This window comes from Manacus candei, unplaced genomic scaffold, assembly GCF_025592945.1.
Source record: "Manacus candei isolate 608988 ecotype Guabito, Panama unplaced genomic scaffold, ASM2559294v1 h1tg000022l, whole genome shotgun sequence".
Taxonomy (NCBI): domain Eukaryota; kingdom Metazoa; phylum Chordata; class Aves; order Passeriformes; family Pipridae; genus Manacus; species Manacus candei.
The window spans coordinates 4,144,905-4,164,696 of NW_026138070.1; the positions used below are offsets into that span (position 1 = coordinate 4,144,905).

Genomic DNA, 19,792 nt, shown 5'->3' on the forward strand with positions numbered 1-19,792 from the left:
GAATATAAATCACACCAGAAATGGTTACAAAGCACCCAAATTCTGAGAAATGAACTGGAGGAAAATCCATGACCACAATGAATTCTGTCACCAGGTCCCTACGTACACTTTTCCATCTCGGGTCCCATCCTGTTCCCACGTACACAGAGTTTATGCTGGTGCCCCTCTGTTCTGCTGGGAGGGAGTAGCTGTAAATTCTCACTGCGAATTAACTGACCTGCAAAACAAACCTGCAGAACTTCAACAAATTACAACAACACTTCTGGAGGCAAATTAGAAAGTAAAACACACCAAAAAAATCTCATAAAGCACTTAATACTGAGCTTAGAGTTTACAAACTGCTGTACAAGCAGTAATAAATCTCTAGAAAATTAAATGTGTAGATATTTTCATATTTTCCATACTGCTACGGGATTTTACTGATAGGGAATTCTGCCATTAAAATAATACATTTGCTAGCTTCTTATAAAAGAAAGGAGATAGATGACAATTTTGTTAGAAATTGAAATGATAAAGCAGGAATGGCATTTATTCTTTAAAACTCCACAAATTAAAAACATCTGCCTGCTTTCTTTTTAAGAAACCTGTCCCTTTGGGTATATATTAAAAAACATAAACATAAACCAGGGGCCTACAATCCCACCAGATGTTTGGCACCTGGAGCCTTTTCAAGTAATTGATCGAGAAAATAAATATTTTTTCAGGTAACAGGAAAAAATTATCTCTAAAATCTTTCACACTGTCTATGTTTTAATTTCTTTTACCCCAGATTCTAAGGGAAGGCTGCAGCTACAAACACATTCCAGCTTATAGCCTCCCAAATTAAAAATAAATACACACCACCCCTGCTCCAGAAGTCATGGTTTGAAGCTTTGAGCATATTTTGCAAAATGACAGTTATTAAAAACAACAAACATGCATCACTGTGAGTCATCTGGTTTCCAACTTCTGAGTCAAAAGGGGCTGATTCCACACAAACTGAAACCTGGCTCTGCGACGAGTCGCATGTTTAACGATTGGTATCTCTGCACCACAGCTTCAGAACAGGATGTGGAAGGAGAGAATGAAAAGGAGATGGGAGAAAGGGGAGGGGAGGGGAAGGGAAAAAACACTTTTTACTGGTCCCAGTGTCACTGCAAATAAAGACCATGTCAAGATTTAAACCATAATAATGGAAAGGCTATAAGGTCCCTGCTATAATGTTTCCTCTGATATTCCCTTTCATAAATGCTCTCTTTATGCTGCATGCTTTGCAATAATACATGTAATGTTTGTGAGCCAGCCCCGCTGGGGAGGCTGCAGCATATGAAGCCTCACAGAACACACATTAGGAGCCAGGCAGTTCATTTACCAGTTCCCCAACTTCAGCTCTCCCATCTTCTTCAGGAGAATGCCACAAACCTGAGGAGACAAGTCACCTAAAGCAACCTCCAAATCTGCTTAGCTGGGAACAGATCTGTGTGTCCCAACACACGGACAAATAACTGCCTCTTCCTCCAATGCAACACCTTTCTGGGTGAGATTAAAAGCCTCTTCCCAGATCCTTCAAGTACAAGCAAGAACCCTGAACTCTTTACAGGGATCAGGGATCCATGGCTTCCCAAGCTCCCTCTTGGCAGAGACAAGGAAGAACCCTTTCACTGCAGAGAGCTCAGCTCTGCCTTCCCACAAGGAATGGCCTTCAGCAGCCTGAGGCACCTGCACACCTGGCAAGGGAAGCACAGGGAACACCAGCACCTCCAAAAGAATTCAGACTGGAACCCCACGAGCTGCCAGTCCTGAATTTCCCAGCTGACCTGACACCACTGCTCTGAGGCCTATGGGGTGCTTGGCAGCTGAGCACTGGACTGGAAACCGAGTCCATCTCTATGGAATTGTGGCAACCTGATGTTGAAAAGGGGGGTTTCAAAAATCCAGTGTTCAGGGGGGGCAGGGGCAGGCTCGTCTCAGCCCTGCCTGTGATTCTCAATCACTGCACAGAAAGTATTTATATCCTGTTGGCAGCATGTGCAACCAACGCGACTCCCCGTGTCAGAGCTGTCAATTATGGGCTTGACTTATGAGGAAAGATTAAATGAGCTAAATATGTAGAGCTTGGCTGAGAGACCAGGGTGGGGGTGGGGGGAAGGAGAAATGATGTGATAACTGTCTGCAAACATCTGAAGGGTGCAGATGCTTAAGGAGGAAAGGAATCACTTAGGGTGGCACACAAAACAAACAGAAGAGGAAAGCTGGAGGGGAGACACAGGAGATCCTCACTGTATGGCAGGGAAGCTCCATTCCAGCAAGAGGTCCTCTGCTGTGGGACTGTATCCCATGGAACACCATCATTCAGGCCATTCAGATGCTTGACAAAACACCAGGAACATTGATAGCAGAGGAAAATCCTGCTCTGACCAGGAGATGAAAGAGATAAGTGGGACATTTTGGGAGAGTGGCTGATGATGTGAAGCTCTCTCTTGCTTCTCTCCAGCTGTAAAATCACTTTGCTACAAAGCCATGCATATTTGCAGTGTTACTTTTCCAGAAAGGCAACCCCAAGTAGCAGTGGTGTGTTATGGGATCCCAGCTGGGAAGAGGACATGGTCTGTACAGTGGTAACAAGAAGAGCTATGTAAAAGTGCACACAACACCAAAACAAACAAAAACTCTCCAGAACTATGAAGCTGTTTACATCTACAATGTACGTGACACATGGAGAAATACAAGAAACATGAAATGCAGGGAAAGTCCCTTCTCCAGTAAGTTGGTTCTGAAGGTGCTGGCATCAGAGGTTTCTAAGGGATGTATTTCTGTTCATCAAGTTTAGTTTATTCTTCCAAGCTGCTGAATAAGCCATTCTGCCTTTTGTGCCTCTGCTGCCTCACTTTTTAATGGGATGAACATATCTGAGGCACAACAAAGATGCCACAGACATTGCAAATGTTTTCTTTTGGCATGATCTCCCAGGTAAAAAGCAAGAGGAAGCCAAGAAGTGAAGAACAGTTATCCCAGGTAGGCAGTTCTAATCCTGTAAGGATCACGAGCTGTCAGTAATTGCAGTAACAATGACACAGGCAGCACCTGGGCAGAAGGAGTCCAACTGCTCAGTGGTATTAGAGGAATTAACAATCTCTAGCAACATTTTTCAGAGCAGGAATTTAATAATGTGGAGTCAAGAGGTACTTCTAAGAACAAGTTCCTGCACAAAGTTATTTCAAGAAGCTAAAAAAGCCATCAGCCACTCCTGTGAAGTTCTTCAGCTGGTCCCTCCTCTCCCCAGGCTGAGAGAACTGTGGGCAATTGCTGCCCTCTACAAGCTGCTGTGCACATAGCACAGCTCATGGAGCTGGAATGATGCCTTTATCCCTCCTTGATCCTGAAACCAATTCTTTTCAAGGGGAAAATATCAAGTATCAAGTATTTCCTAACTGTATGCCAGTGTGTTTTTCCAGAGTCTCAAAGCACTGTAACTTCCATTTTACCTTCAGTGAGAGATGTGGAATCTCTGGGAAGTCAAACCATACCTAACACCAAGAAGATTCTGACCTAACTCCCTGTACTTGAATTTCCTTGTGTGTTTTGTAAAGAACTTACAGTACTGCAACTACTATAAAGCAAAGTCTTCTGACCAGAAATGTTTGTTTGGAATTGCTTTCAGAGCTCCTCTCTGCACAAACACACAGAAAAGATTATAAACTACTGACTCACCTCCCTGTCAGTGACACAGGACTGTCCCTGTCCTGGTTGTGCCACCTCACCCACTGCTCTGAAGTGTCATTTAACCAGAACATTTTGTACAGGCTCATGGGGTCTTCACCTGCTTTGGCCTGTGACTACTGCAAGTTTCTAGCTCTCATGAATTAATATGTAATGCTACAGCACCAATTATATCCCAAACTATTATGGTCCACCCTCTTTTAAAACTGGGATTTAAAGGAATTCCAAACAAACTTTCCCACTGACCTCAAATGGGAAATTTAACTTGGTATGACAGTGTTTCTTTAACTGTGCTCAGTAAGTAAATTTGCATCTGTGCACTTTGCACATATTAATATATTTGTCTAAATCAAAAGAGTAAAGGGAATTGACAGATTAAGTGAGTGCACTTTGCACGAACGACAGAGGAAGTCAATGAACACCCAGAAGAAAGAGAGAAAAACGGACAAAAAACCAATAATCTCGAACTTCTCAGAAGGTCAAACACGAGAGAGCCCTGCTCAGTAAATCACAGAGCTCTCTGCAGCAAACCCAGGGATGCTGTGCCAGGCAGTCACACACCTCTGGCTCCCTGCTCGTGGCCCAGTAAACCCAAACCCCGCACTGCAATGACCCTGCACGGCCTGATGGAATTATTGTCCAGCCCTGGGAACCCCCAGCAGCACATCCAGGACTCCCCAAACCAAGTGCAGCATCATCACACGCGAGGTTCCTGCCTGGCCCGAGGTCACCCAGCTCCTGGTCTCTCCTCCTCTCCTGCTGACAGTAAATTATCCTGACTAATGTTTCACTGGGGGCTGTAAGTTAGTTGCCTACTGACTCTGGCTGTCTGGAAATCCCCTCTGGATAGATTTACTTTTAGAGAATCGTTCAGTGCAGCCACCACTGCGAACAAACCCACTGTGGCAGATGGAAAATTTGTACAGTAAACAGGTATAAATCCTGTCTCCAACAATAGAGGGTGGGGGAAAAGGAAAGCAGGAGCGTGATGGGGAGTGTCCCTCCAGCACACTCCAGTCCCTCACATCATTTCTGGAAACAAAAGTTCTTCCAAAAAAAAAAAAAAAAAAAAAAAAAAAAATCACAATTTTCTACAAATCTGGACTAGAACCTCTGACCTTCAAAACAAAGGATAAGGATATTACAAGGTATTCCTTAAGTAAGAATGTGTTCTGAAAACAAAGTAGGAGTTTTTCAGTGAAAATACCATTCCTGTCTTCATTTCAAACAACAATTTCAGGCAAAGAAAAACTGCAAAGAATTCACACATAACTCGTGTTCTGTAGGGTTTGATAGGGCAGAAAGAGCATCTCCTACTTCATAAGAAGAAGGATGTGGATTCTCAATTTGCCCAAAGATTATTTTTTTTTTCATAAAAAGCAGATTCTGAGTACTCTTAACGAACATGAGCCCTGACAAGCTCCCTCAAATCTCATGGCACAACTCTGTAGCCTCTCCTCCTTCCCACTCATGGTTTTGTTCACTTTGTTAAAGACAATGCTGTTGTTAGTGTTGGGCTCCATCAACTTCTAATTACACCAGCTAAAAGTAGTCAAAATCTCAATTGCAAAGCTCCTTCCTCAGAAAGCTAAATGAAATTCTCTGTACTCACAGCCTACTTGAGAGGAAGCTTAACAGAACAGACAAGGTGTAAAACGAGACAACAAAACAGAAAGGATCTAATAATTCTACTGTCTGTCACTCGGTGCAGTGTACTTTACTGATGTTTGCACAAAAAGGGTGTTAAAAGTATTCTGGCCATTATCATGACCCTTAAATATTTGAAAATCAGTTTAACAAAGGGTGGGGAAAAGCCACAAGGGCTCCAGCACATTCCAACAAACTCCACACTAATTGCTAGAGAGGCAGCAGTAATTCTTGCTACCTTGTACCCTTCAACAGCCTGTAAAAAAGGGAATAAAATGTCCATATTTCAGAGCTAACTGCTCTCATCTGCAGCAAGAAACAGAAACAGCACATGCTAAAAAAAAAGACGTTAAATTATCCTACAGAAGAAAATACCCTGCTCCTCATACCATGATCCAGGGATTCTGCAACTTAGTGAGCAACTAAGAGAGTTTTATATTTACAAACAGTACTGTTATACTTACAAGTAGTACTTCTTCCAGCAAGGGAATGAGTATGTTTTGTGTCAGGGGAAAAAACACCCAAACAAAGAAGCAGCATGTGGAAAGGCCTCTGTTTCCTTAGGTTATCCCTATGACTCAAGCTCCTGTTGGAGGCTCTCACAGGTACAACCTGCAGAGCTGCAATTTGGGCTGCAGCAGATTCAGCAGAAAGCAAACAGCAAACATATTCAAGCTCTTGAAAACACCTCAAAAGCAGCACAGGCTGGTTAGAAAGCTACAAGACTCTGCTCGGGAGAGACAAAACAAGCTAAAAAGATTACTTAATTACACTAAGGAGAGATATTAGAAACAAAGGGGAAAGAAGGGAAACCAAGATTCCAGAAGAAAAAGAGATTCTCCAACGGTTTAACCTCACTGAAAGGGGGTTTGTCCTGTGTGGTTACATCCTTTGCACATCCCAGGACTTTGCTTTGAGTGGCTGTAAAAAGACAAACCTATTCCAATGCCACAAGTGTTCAGAGCTTATCAGAGGTGGCTGCTCCGAGCAGCCGGGGATGATAAGCCGGACTCAAGGAGAAGCTGATCCCGCGCTGACGGTGACAAAGGTGGCTGTAAACAGCAGCCGAGCGAGATGCTGACGCTCCGGGAACACAAGGTTACACTGCCCACCCTGGAGCCACACGGCAGATTTTAATGGGCCAAGACCGACAGCCGGGAAATGAGTGTCCGCTCTGCCGCAGGAATTACAGCCTGGCCCAGCCCTCGCTGCCGGGGCTCCCACACCGCGACCTCTCTGCAGGGAGTGCTCTCTTCAGCTGGCGCGGGTTGTTGGGAGGACACTGGAGAACTCAGGGATTAATGGAGTCCCTTGTCTCCTTCTGGTGGTTCAAAACATCACAAGTGGGTGGGACAAAAGCAGTTTGGGATGTGACAGGGGTTTGTAGGGCTGAGTTTGTAGGGCTGAGCTCTGAAGGCCATAACGAGGTATCCTGGAAGACCCAAATGCAGGGCACAGTATGATGTGTCACACTGTCTGCTACAGGACCCTGCAGAATGCTGAAATCCTTGTGCAAACAACCAGGAATCATGGCTTCTCCTGGGTTCCTCCTGAGAGGAACCCAGGCAGCAGACAGTGCCCCTGAGCACAGAGCAGAAGGTATTTAGCACCTTGCAGGATACAGTGTCCATTGGAATCAGGAATACAGTACAAACCCAGCTGTACTCCATAACAACTGCTGATACAGTGCAAGGTGGTTTAATCCTACTGCTTTCTCACCCTTGTGTGCTTTATGTTCCAAACAGGTCTCAGCCCTGTCACCAATCAAGCCAAAACAGGTGAGGGGGTGCAGAGCAGAATTTGGCCACGAGGCTCTTTTCTCCCTCCTCTGGATTCTGCAACTGCTTCACACCAAACCTGAAGCCCGGGATGATATCCCTGAGCACGTGGATTCCCCACACAGCCCCTTTGCTGGATTCCTGCCACAGTCTGCTCCAGGGCTTCCATAAACACTTTTATGACAGGGCACCATGTGCCTACAGGTCTGTTTTATGGACCAACATGTCCTGGGTGTGTGGAGGGCACTGAGCACAGTCCTGGCTACAGGGAAGCCCCGGCAGGGTGGTGGAAGTCAGGTCATCTGGCTCACAGAGCTGCACTGCTCATTTAATAAGGCGTCCACAGAGGAGCAGCTGGAAGCAATAATCACTTCTAAACAAATGTGACAAAGACTATGAGAGTTTATTATTTAAAAAAAAAACCCAATTAATGAAAAAATAAGGAGGAAACCTCAACCTTTCAAAGGGCTCTAATTAGCTCAAGTGTAAGACTCACCATGGTGAGAGTAAAGTTTATGCTGGAGTTCTTTGAGTGTACAAATAATTTTATGTAGTAGGAATATCCACCCAAACAGAAAGACACACAACTGCTTTGTGCTTCCTCTGAGCAATTCTGCAGTCACATATACAGTAAGAAATTAATGAAATCAAAGGTAATGGTAGAACCTGCTCTGAGAAAGAACAAACTGTTGATCAGCACAGGTTGTGATGATCTGCTGCCTGCTATGACCTTCCCAAGGGAGGATGGGGGGATAACCAAACCCCCCAAGAGCAAACCACCAAATCCATCACAAGGCACACGGTGTCAATAACAGCTCCAGGGAATCTCACAGATAGACATCCATGCAATTAAGGGATGGCACAGTGTTACCAGACAGAGAGATTGTCACTGCAGAGCTTCACAGCCCTTTCATTTTACTGACCCTTCCCAGTTCACAACCTTTGCTCACATCTTTCTCCTTTAAAAACCATCTCCTGGGGTCCCCAGGTAAGAGATACATGGTAAGAATACTTTGATGTGGCCAGTGCCATGAGTATTTCAGTGTTCTCCCTGCAAGCCCCTTGTATTCACCGTGATCAACAAATGAAAAGCCAGAGAAGAAACTCAGTTAGAGATTTATATATTTAGGATCATAACATTGGCTAAGAATTTTGGCAGGGTTTTGACTGAGTTATAGGTGGCTAAAGAAGAAGGAAAGAAAGAAAAACAAGGTTGTAAAAAACAACGTACTGCAGCTCCAGGACTAGTGGCTCAATTCCCACTCTGCGTCACCATAAAAGAGCAAACAAAACAGGGTTCTCTTAGTTATCATCATACACAAAAAATCCCAGAGCCCTTTCCAAAATGCTTCTGGAGTAAAAACATTGGATCACATGCACTGCCAGCTGACAAACACTTCTAAGCTCACTCTGAGTGCCTCTGAATATAAAGACAGTGTGAATGAGGTCTCCGAGCAGCAGAGGGGTTTTTATTAGACAATAGCACTAAGAATTCAGTTTAAATTATGCTGCCCAGGGCTTTCTTCAAACTCTTTCCTAAATAAGCACTGAACAAGAGCACCCCGGACAGGCAGTCTGTGCTCAAGGCCAGCAGGGTGGCCCAGCTGAGCCGTGTCCAACCCCAGCAGCAGATGGGAGGTGACGGCTTTGGCTCACAACTCAGAGAACAGCAAGGCCACCTACAGCACTTTACACCTTTTCCACAAAGCACCAGCTCCTCAGAAAAGCAAAACAACGGATGAAAAAAGATGCAGCAAAGAGAACAACTCATGTGTATTATGTTATCATAAGGAAATCCCATGTTGCCTCTTGAGGGACTCACCAGCGGCTCCCGAGACGCGGCGTTTTCAGCGGCAGGGCAGGAGCCAGCCTGGAACACAAACACAACAGTGAGCTCACATTGCCACCCCATGGACACCCTCAGAAACACTGCCGGGGAGGAGCCCTGTGAGCAGGAGTTAGGGGGACACACTGGTCTCTGCTACCAGCAGCAGCTCTGTGAAGGACTGAAGATTAAGAGGTCAGAAGCATAGGAAAAAAATGCTAATTCCACAGTCCCCATTTAAAACAAGAGAATTCACAGAATCTGCAGAACTCAAATGAGGGAGCCAGCAGTGAGAGCCAGGGAGACTCCTGAGATGGCATGAAAGCAGTGATCACCCAAACCCAAATTTTGAAATAGCTCTCCCATTTCCACGATCCACTAATGCACCCTTTGTTTTCTGCACTATTCTTATAAAGACTTCAAAACAACCACGATTTAACTAAGCCTCACAAACTGTCACAGTACCAGGACCATCCCTGTTTCCCACACATAATTAAGAGAAGAAGTTTTAGGGCAGATGCTGAACACTTTACCTTGCACACCAGGACAAGTGGTGAACAGGAGGAAAGAGGAACCATTTGATTAAAGCAGGACAGGCAGCCAAAGACTGGACTAGACTTGAAGCTCCAGAGCTTCCCCTCTCCAGGCTCACCTGCAGTTTTGCTTGTATTCACTCACTTCTCAGGAACAGGCACAGCACTTCCCACAGCCCCATGTTTTACAGAACTCCTCCCTGGGCTTCTCTTCGTTGCCAGTAAAGCCCAGCAGTTTGATATCTGTGTAACTCGAATGTATCAGCTCTCACAAGGTAGAGACACTTCAGTTTTACCATAAAATAAATTTATCTTGGTCAACAAACTGCTTTCAAACAGGATCCACCTGATGTTAGGATGGTCTAAGCCATGTTGCCTCCACCTGAGGTGTTTTATCTTAGCAGAGGTGACACACAGTTGTGACCTCAATGGTGAAAAAATGCACTTTGATTGGTAATGAAGACAACTTTTGAGGCCCAGTTAGAGAAAAGGGAACCCATTCATTAAGTTCAGCATCAAGGTCCTTAAGTGACCTTTTGTTCTCCGACTCTATTCATTACTTTTATTCAATATACCAAACCTTCAAAGTATTTCACGTTTGGGTTTCTTTCCCATCTACAAAATACAGCAAAAAAATATATATATATATAAACCCAAGTTTTTACCACAAGAGGGTGCCAGAAACTCAAATATCCTGCAACTCCTCTGCTCCCAGACAAGGATCATCACCAGGGCCCAGCCAGACCTCACAGCTGGGCAGGGATTCCCTGGGATCACTGGACATAACCACTGCAAACATCAGCTTCAACACCACCCTGCAGTCACACAGTGAGAGTGAGAAAAGGGCACTTCTCCCTGTCACTGGCTTTACATGCACAGAACATCTGCTTTCAAATCTGTTTCAGCTGGATCAAAGAAAAATGAACAGCCTCAAGATCCATTCACTCCTCCAAAAATACGGAAAATGTGAGAATCAACACAAGAATATGGCTTCCATGATTTATTAGTAAGGTAACTGAACATGTTTAGGTCGTGGATAAATTTATTTGGTGTGTGTGCTGTTTTATTCCTTCAACCAAATCCCAAGACTAACACAGGTATCTTGCTATGGCCAATACTCTAAAATATTGGGGCCTGATTCAAAGCACACTCAGTCAGAGAAAAGATTCTCCTCAAATTCAGTGAGCACAGGGTCAGAACTGCTTAGGAGAGGAAGAGCAGCACAGATAAAATCTGTCTTGAACAATTCAGAAAAGTACCTATAACTGTTGACGACTATTTCCATGGAATTGTTCCATCAAGCCACTTACATTAAGTGCTGAGTTCTCTAAGAATATATGTATTGTGCTCTTCTGTAGCAAGCTTCAAGGAAAAATCAAAGCATTTGAACTACTTAAGCTGACTGCAAAGAGAAAAACTACAGATGTGTGGTGCAAACAGTAAAGGCACAATGGAAGAGAGAAAGAAACCACCCCTGAATGCATATCCTCAGAAAATCCCCACAGCATCCTAAGGACTAGAGCTCCCATGTCCTGCCTTAAAGAGCTGCTCTAGTATTTATGGACTGTCACCTCACACAGAATTTGGCCAACCTGGGAAATTCCCCAAAGAAGGATCCGAAACAAAGTCCAGGTTGCTGTGAGAAAACATGTGAAAATTATATTGACAGGAAGAGTCTTGATCCCCAAGACAAACACTCACCAGTTCTGCCACGTGCTGGTTCATTCCCTGGTGGCACCCACAGGACAAGTGGGATCATTTATGGTCCTTGGACTGCATTGTCCAAAGCTACCAACACTTAAAGTGAGATCTGCATTTCCCTTCCAGCCGGATTTCCAAGCACAAGGCAAAGGAACCAGTGTTGTAAGGCAGGGAACTGTCACCCTCTGGAACATGGTAGCTCTGGGACAAGTCAGGGAAGAGCCCATCCTTTCCAGCCTGTGTTTAATGAAAACAAGGGACATCCCAGTCCAGGGACCATTTACCCTCACCAGGAAAACCATTCTTTCAGGCACAGAATCCAGAGCTGAACAGCCAAGAGCTACAGCCAAGTGGGGAGGAAAATTCACCTGTACACTGACTAACAATGCAACTGGGGAATTAAGTCTCTAGAGCAACAAATCAGCCATCTTCCAACACCTTTGAAATTTGCTTTAACTACTTCCTTACACAAAGAAAACACCCAGCTACATGGAAGACTCAACTCAGAGGGGGTATGTGAAGCTTTAGAAAGAAGACAAGATTTGGTTCCCCACTAAACCATGAGAACTTCACCAAGAAATCAGTTATTCTGTTCACAGGCTACACCATCATCCTGCTGCTATAAAGAACTGTAACAGAGAGACAGGATCTTTTCTTCTGCTTATTTTTACTAAAGGCCCAAGGAAGATGATTTCTAAACAAAACAAAGTATTTTAAAAAGCCTGGTAGAAATCTTTATTGCCTTTAGAACATAATTCTATCTCTGTAAATGATTTCATTTGAGCTGCAACGCTCCCCCCGTCCCCACAGTGCTTGAGGCAATATATTAATTCATGAGAATGAGAAAATTAAACCAAGTAAAACAGATAATAAGCCATAAGACATCTGACACTCCCTTTCCAGCATCTAAACTAACTCGATTTGTAATAGAAAACATGATGGGACCCAAACATAAACAAGTTAAGCGAGGCAGTGCCACCACTCATGCTGAAAGCCTGGCAATAAATAAACGAACATCACCAGTGGCAGAAAGCAAATATTTTATTAGATTCTCTAAACATTTAGTGTGCAATGGGGACAACTTTCCACAGGCCTTGATAACCGTGTCAGAACTGCAAGGGTTGTGTAAGAGGAGTGGTGTTTACACTCTGGGAGACTGAGAGACTTTCACTAGTTTGTTTAGTTCCAAAATTGTCCCCTTGAGAATTCACCTACTGTGCTATGTATGGTTCAGTTACACCCCCTTCTTCCTGCCAGAGCTACAAGAGTCTCTCAAATCCCACCCAAGCCTACAGAGTTTGAGAGCACTGAGCAGTTCCCAGAGTTCTGGATGAGGGAAGTGCAGCAGTGGGAGATGGTGGTGGGGCCCTCTGTGCTCAGCAGGCACCCCCAGCACTCAGAGCAGCCCCCCTGCCCCTCCCAGGCACACAGGGAGGGAGGGAAGCTCCTGTAGGAGCAGAGCTGCTCCTGGGGGCTGTGTGTGCAGGGGGCAGTGTCAGTGTGTGACCCTGCAGCTGAACTCCAGGGGTGCCCCCAGGCCTGAGGGAGGGCAGAGCCAGAGCTGTCCTTGGAACAAACTCTGCCACTGGTGAAGTCAGGCCAGGAGCCAAAGGGGGTGCAAGGAACTTGTTGTTGCCTGAGAATGCAGCATTCCTGCAAGAACTGGGACAGAATCCAGCAGGGTAGTTATCCAGTTAACTGACCATTTTCACCCAGGGTGCCTCCAGATCCCCTCCCTCCTCAGAGGAGCCCACAGGGAGCGAGCTCTCAGTGGTGCACAGGTCTCTCTGCAGCCTGGCTGTTCTCCTCATCCCAAATTCCTCCTGACTTACAGAGCAGCACAGGCATTAACTCCACTTTACTCTGTACAGCCCATACCCGAAAAACTCTCCATGTTACACAACAGGTGGGAGTTACCATTCCCATTTTTCACTATGGACACAGTTCCAGGGGGCTGGAACTGGGTGATCTTTAAGGTCCTTTCTGACCCAAACCATTCCATGATCCTTCATGTCCTAACTTTAAAACCTAGGGGGTTCTCTGGCTACATTTCTGAGGTCCATTAAAAAGCAAGACTTTTCCACTTGCAAACACCAAGCCTTTTCTTGAGCTACAGCAACACTAAATAAATGTTTGCTGAAAAAGGGTGCAAGGGGAGGATACAATATCTGAGCTCAAGAGAACCTCAGTGTTTCTCAGGCAACCACATCTGCCAGTTAACCAGATTTCTTCCTCAGCAAGTGCCAACCCTGCAGACTGCCCAAGTATTTTCAGGTCTCCTTACTCTGAAAGCATTCCCTGGAAGTGTGAGGGATGGACTGGAACACCTGCTCCTCACTCTGGGACTGATGACAGCACATGGGTGATGCAAAGCTGCCCAGCCTCCTGGGAGTTTGGTAACTTGGCCTTTCACAACCCAGACCTGTGCTGGTTACCCAAGAGCACAGACTTTATGTAATATTATTTCCATTTCAGTTTAGTTCAACAGTGTTCCCTACAAACTCAGCCCCCTCAGTCCAAAATGAAAGAATCAGCAGAGAGGTTCATGGTGAATTAGCCAAATCTGGGCAGATTTGAGAGACTGCACATAAAAGCATGTCCCTGGCAGACTTTGCTCTACTTTCTCCCCAGTTGCTCAAACAGCCAGACAAGACCTTTCCCCTCCCTCCTGGGGGCACTAAAATGACTTTCCCAAATTCCCCTGGCACCACTTCTCAAGAGCCTGTTTGGGACTCAGGGGAGGTGAGAGAGCTCCAGGAGGTCACTGAATTTGAGGAGGGTTGAGTTTGCAATGGAATACAAGTGACCCTGGGCTATCAGCAACACAATAAGAGTGACAGGAACCTACACTAGGCACACCTACATCAAACCTATCCCATGGAATCAAGGCTGGAAAAGACCTTTAACAATATATACTGAATACTATTACATCGCACTTTCCTTCTCCTCTCTGGTTGCTCCATTCATTTCATGCCCCAGTTTAAAAATACCTTACACTTTTAGTGTTTCGTGAGCACTCAAACCACTGCTCTTTGGCCCTCCCCGTTCAGTGTCTGACAGCACATCTGACAGCAGTTTCTTGCTGCTTTGCCCTTTCACGCTCCTGGCTCGAGGATCCTCCTCCCTCCCTCGCAGGTGCAAGGCAGGGGCAGTTTTTTGTCTGACTCCTCACAGACTCCCAGAACATTCCGACTTTGAAGGGGCCCACAAGGACCGTCGAGTCCAACCCTCCCCCCTGCGCAGGGCTCCACCTCATTTCGTGCCCACCTGGCACACCGCGTCCTTTCTCCCCGGCCGTGTTTGCATTTATTTCTCCCTTTATTCACACGCTTTACGACTTTCACACCCACAGCCCCTCAATGCCACCGCGCCTGTGCCCAGGGCCCGGCCTGCTCCAGCCAGACCCACACAGCCCCCGCTCGCAGAGGGCAGGGATCCCCGGTGCAGCAGGGCCCCCGCGGTGCCCGGGGGGTGTGTCCGGAGCCCCTCGAAGCCCCCCGGAGCCCCCCAGGGCCCCCGGCCCGGCCCGGCCCCTCGGACCCCCCTCACCTGCCCCGGCTGCTCCGCTCGCTCCGCCGCCGCCATCTTCCCAGGCGTGCCCAATCCACCCCCGAGCGCGCGATGCAGCGCCCTCCCCTCCCGCAGGCACGGCGAGCCGAGCGCCGGCGCATCGCTGCGCCCCGCGGGGCATCCGCGGGTGCCGTGAGCTGCCCGGAGCGGCCGGTCTCAGCCGGGGCAGGCGGGCCGTGTCCCTGCCCTTTCCGGCAGGAGCGCCTTCCCTGCCTGCAGAAGCATCGCCCGGCGCCAGGCGATGGCGGCGCGGCTGAAGCGCTGCGTGGTGCGGCGGCGGGACGGGCCGGAGCAGCACGGCGTGGCCGCGTCCTGCCTGCGGGAGCTGCGGGACAAGGGTGAGCCCGGCGGTCCCGGGACAAGGTGCGGGGGGGGCCCGGTGGGAGCCCCGGGGATCCCGGACCCTCCCGCGATGCTGGGCTGAGCTCCCGGGGCTCCGGGGGCGCTTCGCAGCGGAGGATGCGAGAGGAGGTGGGAACGAGCATCGGGAAGTGCTTCCGCTGCCCCGCGGCCGGCCCGCTGCCTGTGCCGAGGTTTGCACCGGGAAACAGCCGCTGTCCGGCAGGGAGGACCAGGGGAAATGGCCTTAAACTGACGCTGGGGAGATTCGGATTAGAGATTAGGAAAACACTGGGTGGTCAGGCATTGGAGTGGGTTGCCCAGGGAGGTGGTGGAGTCGCCATCGCTGGGGGTGTTCAGGACGTGTCTGGATCTGGCGCTGGGTGATGGTTTGGGGGTTACAGTGGCAGTGCTGGGTGATGGTTGGACTGGATGATCCTAAAGGTCTCTTCCAACCTTGATGATTCCATGATTCTCTGATTCTAATATTAACTTCTGGAGGGAGGCACATGTGTTTGTGCTAAAAAAGAGCTGATGTGCAGATCTGTGAGGAGACAGGTCTGGGCTCCAGCCTCAGTCACCGAGACTTGCCTGTGCCTTGTGCTGGAGGTTATTAAAGGGCAGTGCTGTGTCACTTTTGTCATTTAATTAAGTTTTTTTTTCTGTTGTGCAGCTTGTGGTGTTCTGGCCATTGACAAGGCCAGGGAGCCCATCACCTTGGTGCTGGCAGAAGATGGGACCATTGTGGATGATGAGGATTACTTCTTGTGTTTGCCACCTAACACCAAGTTTGTGGCACTGGCCAAGGATGAGAAATGGTCTGGCAAAAGCTTAGGTAGGCTGTGGGTGAGGGAGCACGGGAGGGGAGGGTGTCTGGAATACACCTGGTGACATTAGGCTGTCTCAGGTGGATCAGGAGTGACCCAGGGAGCTGATGACTCTTGTGTCAGACAGTGGAACATCCTGGCTCTCGGGGGCTGCAGATGAAGTGGACAGTGCTGCGGAGAAGTGGAAGCAGCTGGCCAGGCAGCTGAAGGGTGACCTGTCCAATATCATCCTGATGTCTGAAGAAGACCTCCAGGTACAGTGGGGAAACCCCCAATCCCTGTCCTTGGCTCTGCCCATCATCCATTCATCTCAGGAGAGAACAGAATTAGTAAACAAGATCTCGGGCTTAATTCAGCTGCTGCTGTTTGGCTGTTGGTACCAGAGTCAAATCTTTCATGTAGGGGAAACACTCAAGTGTCTGAGCAAGGTGCTCTTAACCCTGACTGTCCCTGGATGCCTTTTGGCTTCTGGTAAAGAATGGTGGCTTCACAAGAAACCTTGTGGGACATGCTGGGTTTCAGGAGGGCTGGTCCCTACTGCATTCAGGGCCATGGAATGAGCTGCTCAGCACGGGCATTGTTTTCAGGTGCTGATTGATGTGCCACGTTCAGACCTGGCAGAAGAACTTGCCCAAAGTGAAAGCAAAACCCAGGTGCTGCAGGACACCCTGCAGCAGGTGCTGGACAGAAGAGAAGAGGAGCGTCAGTCAAAGCAGCTCCTGGAGCTCTACCTGGAGGCCTTGAAAACTGAAGACAGTGTCTTAAGCAAAGCAGCAGGTAGGGAGCACTGGGATGCTGGAGAAGGAGTTTCCCAGAGATGCCTGGAGTGAAGGACTGGAGTGAGTCATTTGCTCAGCAGCTGTTAGTGGGGTTGATGCAAGAGCTGATTTAGTGTATGTGGTGTGAGAATTCTCTGACCAGGTGAGAGAATTCTCACAATGCCTGAAAGTAGAATACTGGGAGAAAAGCTTAAATCACATAGGCATTAGAGATTTCTTAACTTAGAGGGTACACGTAGATAAGATGCATATTTTATTAATCTCACAACCATCAAAGCAGTCCAGGCCACTTTTCCTGTCCTGTGTTTGTCAGGGGCTATATTGACTCTGCTCCCTTTCAGAACCTCAGGCTGCACCAAGGAAGGAGATGGATGTGGTTGACACAGGTACCAGCAGCACAGGCATTCCAGCCAAAACAGCCCTCAGTGACCAGATCCTTGCTGCTCTGAGGGAGAAACCTGCTCCAGAGCTCTGCTTGGACAGTCAGGACCTAGAGGTGGGTGAGAACAACACAACTGTTTCCAGGGAATTCTCTCCCTCTGGAGAGAGAGGCTGTAGGGGAAGCTGTCCTTGCTCCTGGAGGCTCTGATGTCAGTGGATCTCAGTCTCAGCATGGTGACATTGAATCTGTTTCTCTCCCTCAGTACCTCTACCCCCTGCTTGCAGCCCCTCTGTGTCAGCCAGCTGATGCTGTTTCACGTACTCCAAAAAGCCACAAAATACTCTTGGGTTTGGTCTCTGACAAATCATAGTCAGCTGTCTTACCAGCAGGGTGGTTTTTTGTATGCAGAAGCATCTAGCTATACTTCTTGGTTATACATCCCAAATCAACAGCTCATTATTTTTGAAAACTATAAACAAACCCACAGCTGGGAAAGTCCAGCTAAACTGTAACCACTATAGAAAGGTGTTCTTCCAAGCTGTGACCTGGCTGCTGTTGCTTTTCCCTGCTGTGGAAACTAAGTAGCTGCTGTTTGTTCCCTTGAACATCCGAACAGAGCTTCAAGCTCTGAGCGTTGGCAGAACACTGGAAATCCAGTGGCCCATGGAATAGGTGATGAAAGCTGGGAACATCCTCAGTTCCAAAGTGCCAGTGCTAAACAGGTGCCTCATTCCTGCTGTTGTTCATGTGGGTGAGGGAGTCAGTGGAAAAGACTTAGAAATCTGCTTTCCTGCAGCTGGTGCTGAAGGAAGACAGAGCAGCCCTGGCCTCGGCTCTGGGGTGGGACAAGCAGAAGGCTGGAGCTCTGCAGGAAGCCTGTGACCAGGAGCTCTCCAAGCGCCTCCAGCAAGTGCAGACCCTGCACTCCCTGCGGAGCACGTCCAAGGGCAAGAAAACCCTGCCCTGGGGGGACTGGCCCAGCTCAAAGCGCAAAAAATAACAGTGCCCTGCTGCTGGCAGCTCAGCTCCTGCTTCTGCATTAGGATCCACACCAGCAAAGACACGTCCTGGGGGCCAGAGTTTGCTGGTCAAACTGTGCTCTGGCTATAGACAAGGGAAATCTGGACATTGTCCTAGGCTTAGACTCCTGGTGTGATTCAAAGCATGTGTGACCAAAGGGATTTTGACTTTTTGCAGAATACTGGAACAATGGTATTGCTAAACACAGCATGTAAGGGTTCAGCTTTGCAAACCTGGTTGGGAGCCAGAAGCTTCCATCTGATGCTGGTGGCTGCAGCTCCTGAGGCCCTGGGCAGTTTGCTTACCTTGTCCCCCCACCATTTCCAGTGTAGAGGGTGGAAGATCTCTGTGAGACACTTTGAGGCACAGCTGTGAACAGGGCAGAGGGTTTAACCAGCTGCTGCCTGGCTCCGAGCTCCAGCCTGGGATCTAGGACCTTGAATTCTCACACTGATTTCATCAGTTAAAGTAAATTCAAAGTCCTTTCACTTCAGAGCTTTTTCTTGGGTGCTGTGTAAGAACTAACTGGTAAAACGCAGCAAAGGTGGAAATAATTGCTTTGTAGGGCTGTGTGACAGAAGACTTGTATTTGGCCTGCTGTGTTATTCTCCTAATCATGAGTGTAGCATCATGATGCTTTTGTATTAACTGGCTGATTTTTAAATTTGTTAAAGTCTTTTTTTCTGATATCAATAAAAGCTTTTTATCTTACTGTTGGGCTAGTTTTGATATTTCCACCAGCTGCTATAATTAATGTGCTGAATTCTTCTAAAAGAAATCTCATCCCTGAAAGTGGAACGGTCTGGGATGGGGGAAAGGGAGGGTATTGAAGAGCCATCATGTGAAATTTCCCCCCCAGAGATGGGGATTCATGATATTCCTGTGTTCTGCACTGCAGCACCTGATTTTATTTGATCAGTACTGGATAGTTGCAGCCTACAAAAGGTATGGGATTTTCCCTATCACTCCTGCTTAAAAGCTCAAATACAGAGCAAGAATGAAAGGCTGCACAAGAGCAGTGCTCTTTTTCCACTGTGTCATATATAGCCAAGTGACTCAAATCTAGAAAGTGCACTCTTTTTTCAAACACAGAGCAAAGCTACACCTAGAACTTCTCAACTTCAATCAGAAATATTCTGTCATGCAGAACCTTCTTTATCCTGGGGTGGTGTTTAATATATTAGCCTAACTAAAATGAGAAGCTGATGACTTTAAACTTGGTTTGGAGGAGTTGCCCTAAGCTGTATCCTGCAGGAAGGAATAAGTGACTTCAAGGCAGAGTCTGTCTCATGAATCAAGGGCTGGGCAAGAGAAACAGTGTTCAAGTCTTTCCTCTCTTGCTGCATATTTTAGACTATCCTTGGCAAGCTAATTCTTGCTGGATCAAGTTGGCCCACACAGCAGCTTGAGCAGCCTCCTCATTTCCCTTGGCTATTTCTGTCTAATTACTGATGTCTTTAAATCTGCTTCTTTTGAATCAAATTATTTTTGAATTCTCTTTTACAGCTCTTTTGCACTCTGTAAGGCTCTGCCAGCCCGGCAGAGGGCAATGGGGGTCAGTGTCTGCCCACTGCTCCAGAGCCACAGTGCTGCCTGAAAATGGGAACTCCTGACAGTAAAGGTGATACCCCCAGCAGTGTCACAGGGGGGAAGTGACACAAAACATGTTTAAACTGTCAAGGCAACAAGTAA

At 47.3% G+C, this 19,792-nt stretch overlaps 2 protein-coding genes across 2 annotated transcripts in view; one reads left to right on the forward strand and one right to left on the reverse strand.

Moving 5' to 3' along the window:
* PEX14 (peroxisomal biogenesis factor 14) overlaps positions 1-14,817 on the reverse strand; it is a 71,700-nt gene extending 56,883 nt beyond the window's left edge. The window contains exons 1-2 of the mRNA XM_051786231.1: positions 14,733-14,817; positions 8,947-8,994 (exon numbers count right to left, since the gene is read on the reverse strand). Coding sequence (XP_051642191.1) covers positions 8,947-8,994; positions 14,733-14,768 — 84 coding nt within the window. The 5' untranslated portion in view covers positions 14,769-14,817. The remainder of the gene's footprint in view (positions 1-8,946; positions 8,995-14,732) is intronic.
* Positions 14,818-14,858: 41 nt separating this feature from the next.
* On the forward strand, positions 14,859-18,811 carry DFFA (DNA fragmentation factor subunit alpha). Its single transcript, XM_051786239.1, has 6 exons — positions 14,859-15,091; positions 15,766-15,927; positions 16,043-16,173; positions 16,507-16,696; positions 17,040-17,194; positions 17,877-18,811. The coding sequence occupies exons 1-6, from the start codon at positions 14,995-14,997 to the stop codon at positions 18,078-18,080; spliced, it is 939 nt and encodes a 312-aa protein (XP_051642199.1). The 5' UTR covers positions 14,859-14,994; the 3' UTR covers positions 18,081-18,811.
* Positions 18,812-19,792: the final 981 nt, after the last annotated feature.